The sequence below is a fragment of the Oncorhynchus nerka genome, linkage group LG20 (genome assembly GCF_034236695.1).
Source record: "Oncorhynchus nerka isolate Pitt River linkage group LG20, Oner_Uvic_2.0, whole genome shotgun sequence".
NCBI lineage: Eukaryota > Metazoa > Chordata > Actinopteri > Salmoniformes > Salmonidae > Oncorhynchus > Oncorhynchus nerka.
In genome coordinates, this window is record NC_088415.1 from 79,610,348 (window position 1) to 79,628,891 (window position 18,544).

The following is an 18,544-nucleotide window of genomic DNA, read 5'->3' on the forward strand; positions in this document are numbered from 1 at the left end:
ATAGCTAGCATGATTTACTGAAGATAAAGGACATGCTGACTTTTTTTGTCCTTGGCTAAAACAGTTTATTCATACGATGTGTGCATTGCATTTGTCTGATATACTGAAATGTTGCACCATATAGCTCATTATGCTAGCACGCCAGCCAGGTAGCTACCCCAGCATGCATCTCGTTACTTCTTTGGTCGGTCGACAGATGAAAACATGGCGGCGATCAGTAAATACTTTACAGCTAAGAACTGCACTGTAGCAGGCGCCACAATCGTTGCCTTGTATCTTCTCAAGAGGAAAAGACATGCTGACAAGATAAATGGGTAACTAAGTTAAACTTGACAACTATTTCGTAGCTAAAGTAAGATTAGCTAGATGACTGCCCATCATAATGCTAAACTGATGTAGCCAACAACATTGGCTAGCTAGTAATGTCGCGTTGAAAACAACTGGGAACTAGGGGAAAGTAAGAGGTCAAATCATGACGTCAGTGATCTTCAGGTCGGAAAGTCGGAGCTCTAGAAAGAATCGCGATTTCCCGAGTTGGATGACCGTTCTAAACGATTTTCCCAGCTGGAGATCGTTTTTTTTGTGTGCCGAATTCACAGTTGTTTCTAACGCACTTAATTCGGAGATTTCCGAGTTCCCAGTATTTTTGAACGCGGCATTTGTCAGACAAAATGTAACTGAGACAAGTTGCAGTATGATGACATTGAATCAGAGATTTCTGTTTTGTTTTAACACTTTTAGGTAGCTAGTAGTTTATGGAATACATTTTCTCTACTGACACTCAGGTCCTGGGGGACTATGATTGAATTGCCTTTCATAGCTGGGTGGTCAGGATTCCAAGGTCTAGCTAACAAAGTAATATGTGTGTGTTGTGTGTCTTTAGGTACCATTGATTGGCTTCATTTACTGTTTTATGTTTAGGGTGAAAAGATCATCAGAACTACAGTTGAGCAAAGATGTAAGTGTTTGTATTCAGGAAATATTACCAACTGAGTTGTAAACACTCAATGTTGAAATCTCTCTTACCATAGTATTTTCTTTCTTTCTTTTTACAATTTTCTACATTGTAGAATAATAGTGAAGACATCCACTATGAAATAACATATGGACTCATGTAGTAACCAAAAAGTTGTTAAACAAATCAAAATATATTTTATATCTGGGATTCTTCAATGTAGCCACCCTTTGCCTTGATGACAGCTTTGCACACTCTTGGCATTCTCTCAACCAGCTTCACCGGGAATGCTTTTCCAACAGTCTTGAAGGAGTTCCCACATATGCTGAGCACTTATTGGCTGCTTTTCCTTCGCTCTGTGGTCAAACTCATCCCAAACCATCTCAATTGGGGTGGAGGCGAGGTCATCTGATGCAGCATTCCATCATTCTCCTTGGTCAAATAGCCCTTACACAGCCTGGAGGTGTGTTGGGTCATCGTCCTGTTGAAAAACAAATGATAATCCCAATAAGCGCAAACCAGTTTGGATGGCGTATTGCTGCAGAATGCTGTGGTAGCAATGCTGGTTAAGTGTGCCTTGAGTTCTAAATCACTGACAGTGTCACCAGCAATGCACCATCACACCACCTCCTCCATTCTTCACGGTGGGAACCACACATGTGGAGATCATCCGTTCACCTACTCTGCGTCTCACAAAGACACGGCGGTTGGAACCAAAACTCAAATTTGGACTCTTCAGACCAAAGGACAGATGTACACCAGTCTAACATCCATTGCTCGTGTTTCTTGGCCCAAGCAAGTCTCTTCTTCTTATTGGTGTTCTTTAGTAGTGGTTTCTTTGTAGCAGTTCGACCATGAAGGACTGATTCACGCAGTCTCCTCTGAACAGTTGATGTTGAGATTTGTCTGTTACTTGAACTCTGTGAAGCATTTATTTGGGCTGCAATTTCTGAAGCAGGTAACTCTAATGAACTTATCCTCTGCAGCAGAGGTAACTGTGGGTCATCCTTTCCTGTGGTGGTCCTCATGAGAGCCCGGTTTCATCATTGCGCTTGATGGTTTTTGCAACTGCCCTTGAAGAAACTTTCAAAGTTCTTCAAATGTTCTGGATTGACTAACCTTCATGTCTTTAAGTCATGATGGACTGTCGTTTCTCTTTGCTTATTTTAGCTGTTCCTGCCATAATATGGACTTGATCTTTTACCAAATAGGGCTATCTTCTGTATACCACCTCTACCTTGTCACAACACAACTGATTGGCTCAAACGCATTAAAAAGGAAAGAAATTCCACAAATTAACTTTTAACAAGGCAAACCTGTTAATTGAAATGCTTTCTGGGTGACTACCTCATGAATCTGGTTCAGAGAATGCCAAGAGTGTGCAAAGCTGTCATCAAGGCAAAGGGTGGCTGCTTTGAAGAATCTCAAATATAAAATATATTTGGATTTGTATAACACTTTTTTGGTTACTACATGATTCCATATATGTTATTTCATAGTTTTGATGTCTTCACTATTATTCTACAATGTAGAAAATCGTAAAAATAAAGAAGAACCCTGCAATGAGTAGGTGTGTCCAAACTTTTGACGGGTACTTGTATATATATATATAAAATGTATTTATTTGTTTTAGAAACTTAGTCCGGCTTTAAACTTACTCTTAAAAGTTGTAATAGTAGAATGCACAAGGTGCAATTTCGACATTGGGTAGTGCATCATCAGTTCCTATTGTCATGTTAGTCATTGTGTACCTTAGAGAGCTATTTATAACTTGTCAGAAATGTCCAGATCAACTAGACCATGTCATCTAACATAAAAAATAAAAAAACTTTAACCCATAGATAGTGTTGTCATTTTTTAGTCACTCAAATATCACATGAATACATATAACATATGCCAAAATGTATAGAATTGAAAGACAATGTGCTTTAAAACTGCTGAAGGTTCTTTGTGCCCCTGGTCAAATTGCATAGAATTGCAGGAAATAAGCTTGAGACCTGTGAAATTCTTTCCACCAACGAGGGATGTGAACAGTTTGTGTTATGAGCAGTGCATGTGTCCATAGAAATGGACATGGCACTTGCGTGGGATCTTCCCCAATGCTGGAAGAAGTTTGGGACCCCTGTCTTACCACACCAAGGGACAACATTTTGGCAATAATGTCAATATCCACATGCCGTTACCAGATTAACCATGTAGGACTGAGCTGGTGAGATTTGAAGGGGTTTATTTTTCAGATTAATCTGTAAATGTTTGGTATGATGTGTGTCAGGAGGCCAAGAAGGAAAGGACGGTGGTGGACAAGGTGTTCTTTGCACGTATCCTGAAGATAGTGAAGATCATGGTTCCTGGAGTGTTCTGCAAAGAGGTAAGAGCTCTTCTACAAACTTGATGACTTTGAATGCACTCCAACATTTTCATCTTGATTGGAATTACATTTCACTTAATGTAAGGAAGTGTATTGTGTAACATCTCAACACATCTCCCGATCACTTGTGTTGACCTATTTCTGGTAATCTACCTCTCTACAGTCAGGATACTGTCTCCTCATCGCTGCCATGCTGGTGGCCAGAACCTACTGTGATGTGTGGATGATCCAGAATGGCACCATGATCGAGAGGTAGGTAGGGCTGGGCGATATATCTAATTAATGTTTCAGGTCGATGTTCCAAATGCCTGTATCGCAAAAACTCGGTATTTGAGGTTTGGTCCAACATAATCAGTCTTATGGACACCGAAACGCTTAGAGACATTATTTTACTGTTTTAGAGAATAAATTATATTTTCTAACGATACCCTTTTTTTTCTCAACTGCCAAAATGTAGAACAGAGGAGACCCTACTAAGACGAGAGTATCAATGAACATGTGGAAAATAAATGCTCAATTTCTGTTGCACGCGGCATTGCAGTACCACCTACCGCCTCTGCAGAATTTTAGCCACATACTGTTGTCTAGTCTGTGTTTTATGAATGTGCAATGAGCATAAAAATACGCATTTATAAGCAAATAGATCCAAGTTGGCTAGACTTTAAAAATAAAGATTAGCTGGCTACTCACTAGCATTTGGACTTGTGCTTCAGAGAGTATTTATGAGACCTGTGTTCATTTTCTATAATGCCTGCTACAAGAAGTTAATCATTATTAGTGAATGTGCATTATGCATGGTTACTGTTCAATTTGTAACAAAAATGTCATTTTCATAGACGGACTTGAAAGCCAGATCAGTGGTTATTGCAACAAAAGCAGGCTAAAATAATACAATTATTAGTGGGTCTTATTGTTGTAGAAGGCTTATATTTAGCCTAGGTATACTTTTCCAAGCCCTGAATTCATTAGATTATTCCTGACTGTTTGAAATGCAGTGTATTGACCTTTTTAATTGTTCAACAAAGTTTAAGAGAAAACGTAAAAAAATAAAGATATGAATCGCTCATGACTTTGAATAAATCAAGATGTGATTTTTCAGGCTATATCGCCCAGCCCTAGAGGTAGGACTCCATAGAAAACCCTAGCACACCAGCATTGCCAGTAGCAATTTCAACATAGCTTTGCAAAATGGTTATTTATCATATTTGACAGGTTATAATCATCTCTTAATTCCTCCACAGTGGAATAATTAGCAGAGATGTCAATCTTTTCAAGAAGCGCTTTTATTACTATATTGCTGCCATACCAGTGTCCATTTGCATGGAATACTTTTCTGCTTGGGGTGCCTGAAAGCAGAATATGATTAAGTGCTTATGAATTCACTTGTGTATTGTTGTTGTGGTTTAATTGCTTTTGTGGGCATCACTGGTCATGAAGGGTTGCAGGCTTTAAAATATTTGAAATGGTGTATTTACCTTCTAGTCAGTTATTAACATAATCATGGTTATTTTCTAGAGCGGGTTTCATTTTGTGTTTGGGGTGGAAATATCGACAGACATTTGATCCTGGCAGCCCTACAGGACTAGACTGGCCCAACTTATTAATGAGACTTTATTTGCACTCCTCATCCTGCTGTGTTCACCTTTTACCAGTGGCTTTTTCCAATGTTCAGTAATTGATCAGGGTGATAGCCTTTTTCAAGATCCAGTGACTCACTCTCGCCTAACTAGCTGGGTCAGTTTAAAGAGCGACTGCCTTTGAAAGCAACTAATCCCTTTGATAACGGCCTATGTGGCATCGATATGAGTCAGGAGCAGGTATTCTAGTGTCAAAATCTACTACAAAGTGTAAATAGGGTCATTTGGATAATAAAGTCAATCTCATCTCAGAGTTTGTAACATTTCTGCGTCACATCGGGTTAATTAAGTTTAGGATTTAAATTGGCGATGTCCATTTGCCCACTAACATGGGGTGAACAGCTGCAGTGATTGCTCTCTATACAATAGCATAGCGTGTGAGGCAGACTTGCTCAGCAGCGCCGACTGTTTACATAAGACAACACGTCATGCAATTTTTTTTACTTGAGAACTACTGCACCAAACACCATAGCAAGATGTAAAATTGCGCAACTAAAGCATCCTCGGCAAAAACGTCAATTAATGATACATTTCTTGAGTTATCTTAGATTTTCTCTGTATACATCAATGATGTCGCTCTTTGCTGTTGGTGATTCTCTGATCCACCTCTACTCAGACGATACCATTCTGTATACATCTGGCCCTTCTTTGAACACTGTGTTAACTAACCCCCAGACGAGCTTCAATGCCTTCCGTGGTCTCCAACTGCTCTTAAATGCAAGTACAACTAAATGCATGCTCTTCAACCGATCGCTACCAGCACCTGCCCGCCCGTCCAGCATCACTACTCTGGATGGTTCTGACTTAGAATATGTGGACAACTAAAAATACCTAGGTGTCTGGTTAGACTGTAAACTCTCCTTCCCCAGACTCACATTAAGCATCTCCATTCCAAAATGAAATCTAGAATCGGCTTCCTATTTCGCAACAAAGCATCCTTCACTCATGCTGCCAAACATACCCTTGTAAAACTGACTATCCTACCGAGCCTCGACTTCGGCGATGTCATTTACAAAATAGCCTCCAACACTCTACTCAGCAAATTGGATGCAGTCTATCACGGTGCCATCGGTTTTGTCACCAAAGCCCCATATACTACTCACCACTGCGACCTGTATGCTCTTGTTGGCTGGCCCTCGCTTCATGTTCGTCGCCAAACCCACTGGCTCCAGGTCATCTATAAGTCTTTGCTAGGTAAAGCCCCACCTTATCTCAGCTCACTGGTCACCATAGCAGCACCCAACCGTACATAGCCCATCTGTAAATAGCCCATCCAACTACCTCATCCCCATACAGTATTTATTTATTTATCTTGCTCTTTTGCACCCCAGTATCTCCTGCACATCTACCATTCCAGTGTTTTAATTGCTATATTGTAATTACTTCGCCACCATGGCCTATTTAAATAAAGGTGAAATAAAAACAATTCATGCTGGGTATTTTGACGAAGTGAAATAGGCTTCTCGGTCTACAGTGTCTCATGAGGGACAAACATCATAAACCAAATGCGGAATCGGTTAGGAAATCCACCTCCAAGACTGAAAACAAGTTTTTCTAATGACAGAAAAACACACGCGCCAATTGGCGTGTTCAGTGGCTCTTTAAGGTGCGGACAATCTAGCTCTTCCAGTGTTGGGTTTTTCTGTGCGCTAAGAAACACTGAAAAAACAGACACCTTTGGTTTACAATGTAGAATGACCCCACTTTTGCCCTGTATGTGACATTGTGAGTGTATTCACTTTGTGGATGTTGGTTTGCAGTGCAATTATTGGTCGTTCAACAAAAGATTTCAAGAGACTCTTGTTCAACTTTATAAAAGTCATGCCATTTGTAAGTGCAACTTTCATACTTCTATTTTTGTGGTTAATTTGTTGTCTTAATTGTCTCTACTACCCGTAGATAAAAACAAAATATATGATTATATAACTAACATTATAATGTGTAATTCTACACATTACACTTTCTCAATGCAATATATTTGATAATAAACTAATGAACTTACAGTTAACCTCATGATTTGGGAATGGTGGTTTACGTTAGTATTAGTACTGTGCCCAATGGGGAGAGCGTTTGTGTGTGTTTTTGGTCAATACTAAAACTGCCTGATAACAGACTTGTGATCCCTGGCCTATATTTATTAGAGGTTTTATGAGGTGTTTATGATTATTTACTCAGTGCACACATTCCAATTGAGTGGTATACTCGCACTATAAAATGTAATGCACTGCTTTTAAATGAGACTGCTATTATGGCCTGTTTGCCTGTTTCAGATCTCGCTGGTTAACAACTTCCTCAAGCTGGGTTTGAATGAACTGAAGCTCTGTTGCCGGGTTCGACTCACCAAGCACCTCTATGATGAGTACCTACAGTAAGTCCTGTTGATCACATTCCCAGCCCTACTTCTTGCAGAATATTACTTCTGAGAGAACATCTGTTTGTCTGCCCTTAGCTTGTCTCTTGTGAAAGACATTAACATTTGCATCCAACCCAAATCACGTAGCGGGAGATTTGTTTCTGGATGACTAGATTAGCTCAGGTCCCGGGTTCTGGACTGGAAGCACACGTTCGGCTGTGCCCAGATGACAGCTTCGTTATTGCAGTTTAACTGAAGTCCGGCCCAGAAAGCAATTCCCATAGACGGCCCCATAGAGAAGTCACATTTGAAAATTCTTAATAAGACACTTATGTCATCACCTTTGTGCACAAAACTACCATTGAATTATTCACTTAATTGTCACTGAAGACGATTTTTCTTTTTCAACACTCACAGCCGAAGATATGGAAACATTTTATTCATGCTGAGCCCAGTTGGCCAGGGGATGTGCCGGTTGGTTTGTGTAGCTGTCCACGTTCTTGGCACACTCTGGCAGAGTTCCCGGAGCATGTTCGTGTGGTACTGCTTGCTGTCTGTCCAGTGCGCACTGAGCGCTAGTGCGCAGGTATAGTTGTCCCAGTAAAAACGAATATAGAAAGATGGCAGCAACCAGAAACAGTGTATGCAAACTTAAGTTGATTACGCTGAAAACGCCATTCTGGACGCTGTCTCTAGTTCGTATATAACCCAGTGGATTAGCCCTTTAGAAATAGAGCTAGTTTGGAAGGGTTTTGCCTTGATCCTCTTTCATCTTACAAATTTCATAGCCACAATGCAATAGGTACTTACAGTGTAGTGACCCTGTTACAATGGTGTAATGAACAATGACTTCATAAATGCAGTGATAGAAAATACATAACCCACCTGCCAAATCCTGTTTCATGTTTTCACCACACCATCCTCCAGAGGTTACACGTACTATAAGATTGGTAACCTGGACAACCGCATCGGTAACCCCGACCAGCTGTTGACCCAGGACGTTGAGAGGTTCTGTAACAGTGTAGTGGACCTCTACTCCAACATCAGCAAGGTAACCTGCACTTAAATAGCCTGGATAAACTAGACCGAATTCTGCACTCAAATGAAACAATGGTTAGTGCAGAATTCAGTCGGGTTCAACCAGGCTATTAAAAAATCCCTCTGTTGTAGAGACAACTAATGCTGCTCAAAGCCTGATACAATCTACCGCTATTGACAGTACACTGAACCTATGATAATCAGACAGGTTTTCTGTCCCTTCAGCCTCTATTGGACATTGGTCTGTACATCTTCAAGTTGACCTCGGCCATCGGGCCACAGGTGAGTCTTGCTTTGTCTAATGTAGCCTTCTATGGATCTCTGGAATTGTCCTACAGTTAGTCTTATGTAGTTTAAATTGAAAGAATGACCATGATAATCTCCAATGCATCCTTACAGCAGAATAGAGTTTCTAACGTCTCTATTCTACTTTCCTCTCCCCCTCAGGGTCCTGCCTGTATGATAGGCTACCTGGTGTTCTCTGGGCTCATCCTGACACGTCTGCGGCGGCCCATCGGCAAGATGACGGTGATGGAGCAGAGATACGAGGGAGAGTACCGATTCGTCAACTCACGCCTAATCACCAACAGGTCAGTCGGGACACCTCTCCTTACCACTGTTCCTCTCTTCTTTTTTTAGACAAAGAATTTCTGTTTCATGTTCTTTTTTTACTGTGAAAAATTAAAGGTTTAATATTTTGTTTCCCACAGTGAAGAAATTGCCTTCTACAATGGAAACCTGAGGGAGAAACAGACCATTCACTCTACCTTCCAGAAACTGGTGAGAGGGCAGGGGCTTTAAATGTATCAGTGGCAGTAGTTGACTTACTATGGATGGGATCACCAACTAGATTCAGCCTGAGGATGATTTTTTTCTTGGGTGGATGGTCAGGGGGACAGAATATAATTTCAAATAATTTGTAGACTGCAAACTGACCGCAAGAAGCCCAAACAGATTTAACATTTGACTAAGACATAATCATTTCAAACCGTGTTCACATTTGTATACGATCACACATATCTTTCTATTATGCGTGGGAATACTTTGGAACAGATTCCCAGAATTAAAATCACTTGGAGCTGATTTGCTGGGGGGTTTTACAGTCTTATGTACCCAACATAAAAATGTAAAAAAAGTTGGGCGGCCAAATAAAATGACCTGTGGTATCACAGAATATCTATACTGCAGTGCATATACAATGTCTCACGTTGCATTCCCTTTTACCGCTAGGTGGATCATTTGCACAATTTCATTGTCTTCCGCTTTTCAACTGGTTTCGTGGACAGCATCATTGCAAAGTGTGAGAACTTGTCATATCTTTGATTTGAAGTTTGTTACCAATTGCTTTACTTATCTTCTCTCATCCGAATTAAGATAATATAGCCAAATTAACTGACAATAGCTGAATGAACTACTTGTGGTTTTCCCCATCTCTGTAGATATTGCCACTGTTGTGGGGTACCTGGTGGTGAGCAGGCCGTTCCTGAACCACACCCACCCACGCCACCTACGCAGTACCCACGCTGAGCTGCTAGAGGTGAAGAGAGACAGAGTGTGTGTGTCTGTGTTCTGGATGGTTGAGATCCTAACGTCCCTGTGTCTCCTCCCTCGTTCTCATTCAGGACTATTACCAGAGTGGGCGTATGTTGCTGAGCATGTCTCAGGCCCTGGGCAGAATCGTCCTGGCTGGCAGAGAGATGAGCAGGCTCTCTGGGTCAGTCATACACAATGCTCTTATCTCACAATTGGTGCAATGGTTCATTGGTTCGGTGGTTCAATGGTTTGGTGGTTCACTGGTAGTCTGAATGTCAGTCTGTTTGTGCTATCATGTCAACTCCCTGTCAGTTATTGCGATAGAGTTCCAATATTTGTATAGTTGTGGGGGTTATCAAATTAGGATCCAATCCTCTGTTCTCCTCAAACTCATTAATGTTCATATTTGAAGATTGCTGTTAGGCTAGACTGTTTGGCCTGATAATGACAGCAATGGAGACGGTAAGAATACAAACAGATCTGGGACCAGTTATATTGTTCACTGTTTTAATGTTCTGAGATTGCTCCACTTGTTCTTCTTTCCCTCCATCTGCTGTCCCCTCCTCACTGACCCCTGCTGCCTCCTCCTCACTGACCCCTGCTGCCTCCTCCTCACTTACCCCTGCTCTCCCCTCCTCACTGACACCTGCTCTCCCCTCCTCTCTGACCCCTGCTCTCCCCTCCTCTCTGACCCCTGCTGTCCCCTCCTCTCTGACCCCTGCTGTCCCCTCCTCTCTGACCCCTGCTGTCCCCTCCTCACTGACCCCTGCTGTCCCCCTACAGGTTCACAGCTCGCATCACCGAGATCATGAAAGTCCTGAAAGAGCTGAACTCTGGGAAATACGAGAGGACCATGGTCTCTCAACAGGGAGGAAGAGGTGCCCGCTGCATGTTCCCTGATGATGTATTGATTATATTATTGTTGTTGGATAGCAGTCTCATGTTGTAGTACTCTTATGCAGGAACATGACAATATTTTACTAGTTGATGTGAGAGATGATTGCTTTCGATTTCTTTTGTCACATTTTCAGATGGTGAATTACAAGATAGAATCACCTTGGTCCCAGGAAGTGGTGAAATCATCCACAAAGACAAGATTATTAAGTATGTGTCTGACAGACACATGTATTATAGCAATAGAATAAACATGATTAACATGCTTAATGAAAGTAGGTACTACCTGGTTTGACGTTGTACTTGTGTCTCAGGTTTGAGCATACACCCCTTGCAACACCCAATGGGGACATTCTTATCAAAGACCTCAGCTTTGAGGTGAGTATCTCAATCCTACCTAGGAGCAACTCCGTACTGAACCAATTTATACAATTCATGAAATCGATAGACTAGACTTTAGACGGTTGAGGGACTGTTTAATCTGTAAGTGCAGACGGCTGTACTGTGCCTTCCCATCCCCTGCTAACCTAAGGTGACGTCAGGGACAAACGTCTTGGTGTGTGGCCCCAACGGCTGTGGGAAGAGCTCACTCTTCAGAGTCCTGGGAGAGGTATGAGGAATCAACAATTGCTGAAAAAGCCTGTTATGTTGCTGTAGTGTTGACTGTTTTACATTCATGAGTAGTAATGGATGTGTCTGTTTCTCAGCTCTGGCCTCTGTTTGGTGGCCGTCTCACCAAACCTGAGCGAGGGAAACTCTTCTATGTTCCCCAGAGGCCATACATGACCCTGGGCTCTCTGAGGGATCAGGTGATCTACCCAGATACAGTGGAGGACCAGAGGAGGAAGGGCACCTTTGATAAGGTAGACTAACTATCTAATCACATCAGCTCATTACTGGATCATATATTCAATCACAGCAGTCTTTTTCTGGACCAATGATTGTAATGCTTCTCATGAAACCCCTGAGCTGACAAGGTACAAATCTGTCATTCTGCCCCTGAACAGGCAGTTAACCCACTGTTCCAAGGCCGTCATTGAAAATAAGAATTTGTTCTTAACTGACTTGCCTAGTTAAATAAAGGTACAATTTAAAAAATGAAGAAAGAACAGTGTACTGTACGTGGCCTCTCTCAGTAGGGTGTGGTATGTCTGAGTATAACACAAAGCTATGCATGCTGTTTGCTGACAGTGTGGTATACTGGCTTGTTTGTACTTATCTGTGCGTCTCTGTGTCTTTGTGTGTGTGTGTGTGTGTGTGTGTGTGTGTGTGTGTGTGTGTGTGTTGTGCTGGGGAACAGGTGCTGAAGGAGTACCTGGACAATGTCCAGCTTGGTCACATCCTGGAGCGGGAGGGCAGCTGGGACACGGTCCAGGACTGGATGGACGTCCTCAGTGGAGGAGAGAAACAGAGGATGGCTGTAAGTCACTGCTCATTTCCTAAAAAAACAACAGAGAATAGTGTAGACATGTGTAGCTGTTTTGTCTCTTTCTATGCCAGACGAATTCTGCTAGCTGCATAGCACTTCACTCCATTTATGTTGCCATGACGTTTAAGACCATTTTACAAGCACATATGGCTGTAAAATGGGTAAATGTAGCTTTTCATTGATTGGACACTCTTTTTCTCTCTCTCTCTCACTCACTTACTCACTCTCTCTCTCTCTGGTATCTAGATGGCCCGTCTGTTCTACCACAAACCCCAGTTTGCCATTCTGGATGAGTGCACCAGTGCTGTGAGTGTAGATGTGGAGGACTTCATCTACAGCCACTGTAGGACGGTAAGATACAACACCGTGGACTATTAATGAAGATTATACATTAAATAGGCCATTTTGTCAATATAATGATGATTATTTAAAAATCTATTATTTATGTGCACATTGTGAAAGAGGAATGAAAAAGATCCAAGGAAACTGATGCATGGTAACTTGATGTGATGTGTTATTGTTTCTACCTTCTTGCCCTTTGTGCTGTTGTCTGTGCCCAATAATGTCTGTACCATGTTGTGTTGCTGCCATCTTGTGTTGCTACCATGCTGTGTTTTCTTGTGTTGCTGACATGCTATGTTGTTGTCTTAGGTCTTTTTTTATGTAGTGTTGTGGTGTCTCTCTTGTCGTGATGTGTGTTTTGTCCTATTTTTAATCCCAGCCCCCTTCCCCTCAGGAGGCCTTTTGGTAGGCCGTCATTGTAAAAATAATTTGTAAACTGATTTGCCTAGTTAAATAAAAAATACACTTACAGGAGACTGAGAAAGTGTTTTCCGAGCTTATAGGATGTCATATGTACCTTTCCCCAGGTGGGCATCACGTTGTTCACAGTTTCTCACAGGAAGTCTTTGTGGAAGCACCATGAGGTAAGTCCTTTCACACCGAACGATGAAACATAAAATGACTGTGCATATAATAGTCAAATGCAGGTGAATACTAAAGCCCTGTTCTTTTGTCCTTTTTCAATTCTGAGAGTTTACTTGTTTATATATATTTTATATAGATTAAAATACGTTCCAAATATCTAAAAGGACACCTTCTAACCAGTGATTTCTGTCTCTTCTCCAGTACTACCTGCACATGGACGGAAGGGGAAACTATGAGTTCAAAGCCATCACCCAGGAAACAATTGCGTTTGGGTCATAACGACCTCACCACAGCTAATTATTGCTCACATAGATGGTCCTAAGTAATTCTGCACTACATGAAGCATAGGGAACAGAGAAGTCAAGTCCTAACATATTAAAATGTTATGCAATGGTATGAAGACTGGGAGCTCAATGTCAAGAGAGAAATAGCTAAACCTGTATTAGATTAAAGGTAGAGTCCACAATATGACATCATACAGAGCAGGGTACACTTCCTGCTTGCAGAAATAAACAAAACAATTGAATTCTGCCAAGACTGACCGCATTGGCTCTTCCTGAGGGCAGATTGAATTCTGCCAAGACTGACCGTATTGGCTCTTCCTGAGGGCAGATTGAATTCTGCCAAGACTGACCATATTGGCTCTTCCTGAGGGCAGATTGAATTCTGCCAAGACTGACCATATTGGCTCTTCCTGAGGGCAGATTGAATTCTGCCAAGAATGACCATATTGGCTCTTCCTGAGGGCAGATTGAATTCTGCCAAGACTGACCATATTGGCTCTTCCTGAGGGCAGATTGAATTCTGCCAAGAATGACCATATTGGCTCTTCCTGAATTCTGTTTAGAACTGGAAGCCGCCCCGCTGTGTATGATGATGTCATATTGCAGAGTCTACCTTTAAGGACGTGCGTGTAGTGAGTTTTAATTGTATATGACGCAAATAATGTACTAAGAAAACTAGCCTTACTGATTGTATGTTTAAATTTTATTTCTGTTAATATTGCATTGTTTTTCATTATTTAAAATGGTCAGTTTTAATGTCAAGTTTTGAATTAAATGTTTGTTTAGTGCTGTTTGTTGAAACACTGAAGTGCATTCTTCTTTCATGAAGCCAGTAACTGTAAATGACATTAAGCATAGCTAGTCCAAATATGTCAATTGTAGTACATACATGTACGCAAAAAAAATGTTTTGTCTCTTATAGTATAAACCCTCAGCGGCTGCCTCAATTTGGAAGGTACTGCACTGTAGTTACTTTACACTGTACTTAATTTAGCTTTGATTATTTTGTAAAAGGGGATTGAGGACCTGGTACTTTTTGTTAACATAGGATATTTAAAATGCCATTGCTATGAGCTGAACTAGAAATAAATATTTCATTAATATATATTTCTTAACCCTGGGTCTTCTGTTCTGCAGACTACCCATTGTGTTCTTCTCTCTGTTAGATATCAGAGTATAGTTTGTGCATCCCAATACCTATTAAGTGGCTTCCTATCTCCTTTCATTCAGCCACTGATTCCACACTGATCTTGAAACATTTGGACAGGTGAAAGCAAATGCCCTAGAAAGCTTCTGCCATGTCTCTTATTCTGCCTTGCAAGAAAAATATAGGGGAACTAGGAATAGGTTACAGTGGCATTTAAGTCCATTCAGATGAAGAAGAGGCAGTCATTTTTTTTATTGAGCTGCACCCGTTACTTGGACCTGCTCCAAGGCATGTCTCGGGGGTCTCTGGCACCATGTTGCCAATGTGGCTGGTGTCACCCCTCTGCCAGGGTGTTCCCATGTTTCCCTGGGTCATAAACTGATAAGCAGGCATTAAGCTACAATCAATCACTATGAAAAGGCTTTCCCCTTTTCTCATCAGTTTCAAACATGATTTAAGATCATTTTAAGGCAAATGTAATACAAAGGTGACATTAGATGGCGCTGTAAGTCAAATTTCCTTCACAGGGATAGTGTTAGATAAAAGACAAATGAGAATTGACTCATATCAATCCATTTACTTGTAAAACAACATTAAAAGTACCACAATGCACCACAGTGATCACATCCAAAAGTGCCAAATCCATGTTCCAACAGCACACAATATTGACAAATCCCATTCAACATGAACTATACATCAACATATTAGACATAAAAAAATAAATATTTAACAGAATAAAATTGATTGAAATAAATAAGTGGAGAAGTAATTAACTGTTTTTTTCTACATAGTGGCAAAAAATATGTATTTCTCAAGGATTCATCTAATTTACTTGTTCAACATTATTAAACAAATAAATAAGACATGTAAAAAATGATCTACCCATTTAAAAGAACCAGCTAATAATGAGACTTACAAAGGCAATGTGAACACAGACCTCATGTATTTCCAGTGTTAAGACACATTTGTGCTAAATTATTGGAAGCACAGCTCCCTCCCCCTGAAAGGGTTGATTTAGTGAAGCACCATTATTTATAAGACACACGTACTCTATACACACACAAACCTTTACACTGGACTCAACTGCAGGTTCTCCTTGTCCACAGTTTCTTTTTTGTTGCAGCAGAAGCGTTTGCAGCACACCACGGTTAGAGTGGTGAGGATGATGAGCATTGCCAGCATGATGGCGATGGCACCTGCGATCACACCAAAGGGGAATTCTGAGAGAAGGGAGAAAGAATACTTCATTTATTTGAAGTTCTTGAAGTTGCTACACACTGTAGTCTATAGTAAAAAGGACTATTGCCCAAATTACAGTTTATCTTTATAGACTAGATTTGTTGTAGTTACTCCATCCACTACACATTTGAGTACACTGAATTTCACCTTAAATTCCTTCCACCCCATCTCAACTCCAACATACCAGGTGCTTTGCATTGTGGGGTCCCTTACCCTCAAAGATGGTCTTGCTCTCTCTGGGTGAGCACTGTGGCTTGCTCCAATCTCCATGTCTCTTCTTCACAGAGCGGGAAGGGATATAGGCTGCCACCATGAAGCAGTAGCTCTCTCCTTTATCCAGGTTGTTCAGCTCGACATCTCTCAGGTCTGACATTGTCTCTTTCTGTGGACAGAGGTTTACAGTTAGATACAATATTATCTCAAGTCGCACACTGTTTGTTTTGTGTCATTGGTGGGAATCAACAGGTATAGAATCATAAGCAATGCATTTACAATCTATTGACTGTGACTGTTTAACTCACCTTTCCTGTGCTCCCGGCTTTGTTGTATACGACGTTGTACTTCAGGTCATTCTTAAAGATGTCTCTGATAGTCACCAGCTGGTCATCTTTGTAGATGGGAGTGAGAGGGTCCTGTATGTGGAGTGTCATCTTGGTCTTGTCTTCGCTCTGCTTGATGTTGAAACCTGGTGCTCCTATTTGAGCTAAAAGGAGAACCAGACGAGTTAGGGACAACAGACAGAATTTATTTGGGGAATTTCCAGTGAAATCAACATTTATAAATTAATGCTATAACGGCATTATTTTACAATGCAATAACAAGGTGCTGAATGACTCAGGTTGTTACTGTGTGAGCATAAATAAAATAATAATGTATTTATTACTGTAATAGCTAATAGCACTCACTGTCTTTGTAGGGGCAGAACCTCTTGGCCCGGGTGTAGGGGAACTCTACAAGGTCAGAGTTCACGCCAGGCAGGGGTTCTGATAGGACGTCGGCAGAGTAGGTCTCCTCCAGGTTCCGCAGCTCGTTGGTGAGGTCGCACTCTGTCCCCGAGCTCCGAATGCAGTAGGGTTTTCTCTGTCTATCCTTGCCGACCCTGAACACACACACACACACACAGTCTTTGAACTGTGATAGGTACAGTTTGTACACTCAGTTTTAAGTTAATTCTGCTGACATGAAGGAAGGTATTCATCAATAAAAGTGGTCAATTTGTGCTTGTACAGACAGGGTGGTTTTTTTCAACGATGACGTAATGAACAGAACAGTGCAGACACTCTGCAGAGACATGATGTAGGCTACTTACTCAGAAAATTCAACGGTGTATGTGTAGTTGGTAGGTTCAGGGCCCCATGTTAAAATAGTCTTGAAGTTATTGGACACCCATTTAACATTCTGCGCCTCTGGGAAATAATCCTCCCCTGTTAACCCAGGAAAAACAAGGCATGATTAGTTATTTAGTTTAGTCAAATGGATTTGCGCCAAAGAAAACAATTGATAGACAACAAAACAGATAAATACAACCCCCCCCAAAAAAAAAAAAAAACAGTGTGCAGGTGTGGTTAGAAGACCAAGGGCTTATATGAAAACCATACCACAACAAAACATAAATACAACATTTTAAAAAGTTTGTTAAAACGTTAAAAAAACGACTAATTTTAAATTAATTGATCAGTAATCACACAAAAAAAGTGTTTTGTTGAACTGTGTGTGTGCATGCCAGTGTGTGAGAGTTAGGTTATATGGAGGAGATTACTGAGTAGTTTGGTTCACCAGTCTTCCCTTTAGGGATGTTATTTAGGGATGTTGATGTTTTGTCAAATGTGAAGATAAGAATTCCAGAGTATTGTACCTCTGTAACTCAGATACTGTAACCTAATAAAAAAAATCAAGATATCATCCACAAAGTATAGCCTATAAATTAAATAGGATCTATAGCCTACATATGTCGATTTGAATGCACATATCTCGCATATTTCCCACTGAGCATCAGGGCTACGTAATTGTGCATATTACAATGTGAAGTGCAAAAACGGTGCCAATGGAATAAACATACATGTTTATGTAGAATCAGCGGAATATTTTAATCTCTGGCTATTTAGGTAGCCTTGGGTAAAAAAAATAAAAAAATAAAATAGGCTAAATGTTTGAGATGGAACTCATAATAAGCCATAAGTAAAACGTACCAGATGCTCCAATCGTGAATAGTACCGATAAGAGTGAAACACCAAAGTGAACAGAAGACCTTACATCCATCATAATCCAAAATGTTACGGGCAGTAGCAGTAGCCTCTTACTATCGAAAACGAATAATGAATGCTGATTGTCCTCTCTTGAGTCAGTGTTGCTAGTGTTCGTCTAAAAATAACACTTCAAAGTTTGTTAGATAACTGCTCTCACAGTGTTGCTGGTGCCTCGTTTTTATAGCCTACCAGATTTAAATTGCGAGCAGTCGGAATTTTAGTTACGACTCATTCAACAATAGCTCCACCTCCCTTACAACTGTCATCGATCATTGGGTTTTGTCCAACGGTTCATATACATCATTGGTTTGTCACTGGCTGAGCATCCTGCCCATACAACCTGTCAAGGCATTTGCTGTCCGTACATGGTCATCCGGATAGGAAAACGTTACCTGTAGCTTGCCATATATCGTAGCAGCGGCATGAATGGAGAGACATTGACTCAAATTTAAAAAATGTCCATGTAAGATTTTTGATAGTCCTCTTTTGAAACT

The 18,544-nt window shown here is 40.9% G+C and overlaps 2 protein-coding genes across 3 annotated transcripts; one reads left to right on the forward strand and one right to left on the reverse strand.

Annotated features, from left to right (window-relative positions):
- Window positions 1-119: 119 nt before the first annotated feature.
- On the forward strand, window positions 120-14,523 carry LOC115103191 (ATP-binding cassette sub-family D member 3-like). 2 transcript variants are annotated; one of them, XM_029623941.2, is made up of 22 exons: window positions 120-314; window positions 922-958; window positions 3,228-3,323; window positions 3,487-3,575; window positions 6,721-6,790; window positions 7,231-7,328; window positions 8,241-8,364; window positions 8,577-8,633; window positions 8,799-8,941; window positions 9,062-9,131; window positions 9,582-9,651; window positions 9,791-9,888; window positions 9,974-10,065; window positions 10,668-10,762; window positions 10,916-10,988; window positions 11,093-11,156; window positions 11,311-11,388; window positions 11,486-11,641; window positions 12,079-12,198; window positions 12,454-12,558; window positions 13,077-13,133; window positions 13,336-14,523. In XM_029623941.2, the coding sequence occupies exons 1-22, from the start codon at window positions 205-207 to the stop codon at window positions 13,411-13,413; spliced, it is 1,980 nt and encodes a 659-aa protein (XP_029479801.1). In that variant the 5' UTR covers window positions 120-204; the 3' UTR covers window positions 13,414-14,523. The 2 variants fall into 2 exon arrangements, with proteins under 2 accessions (XP_029479801.1, XP_029479802.1); XM_029623942.2 differs by having other exon boundaries at window positions 249-314; window positions 884-958.
- Window positions 14,524-15,127: 604 nt separating this feature from the next.
- LOC115101805 (tissue factor-like) lies at window positions 15,128-18,263 on the reverse strand. The gene is made up of 6 exons (XM_029621275.2): window positions 17,994-18,263; window positions 17,114-17,228; window positions 16,710-16,903; window positions 16,326-16,507; window positions 16,018-16,186; window positions 15,128-15,785 (listed from the first exon to the last, which is right to left on the reverse strand). Exons 1-6 carry the CDS (start codon window positions 18,064-18,066, stop codon window positions 15,634-15,636), a joined length of 885 nt encoding a protein of 294 aa, XP_029477135.1. The 5' UTR covers window positions 18,067-18,263; the 3' UTR covers window positions 15,128-15,633.
- Window positions 18,264-18,544: the final 281 nt, after the last annotated feature.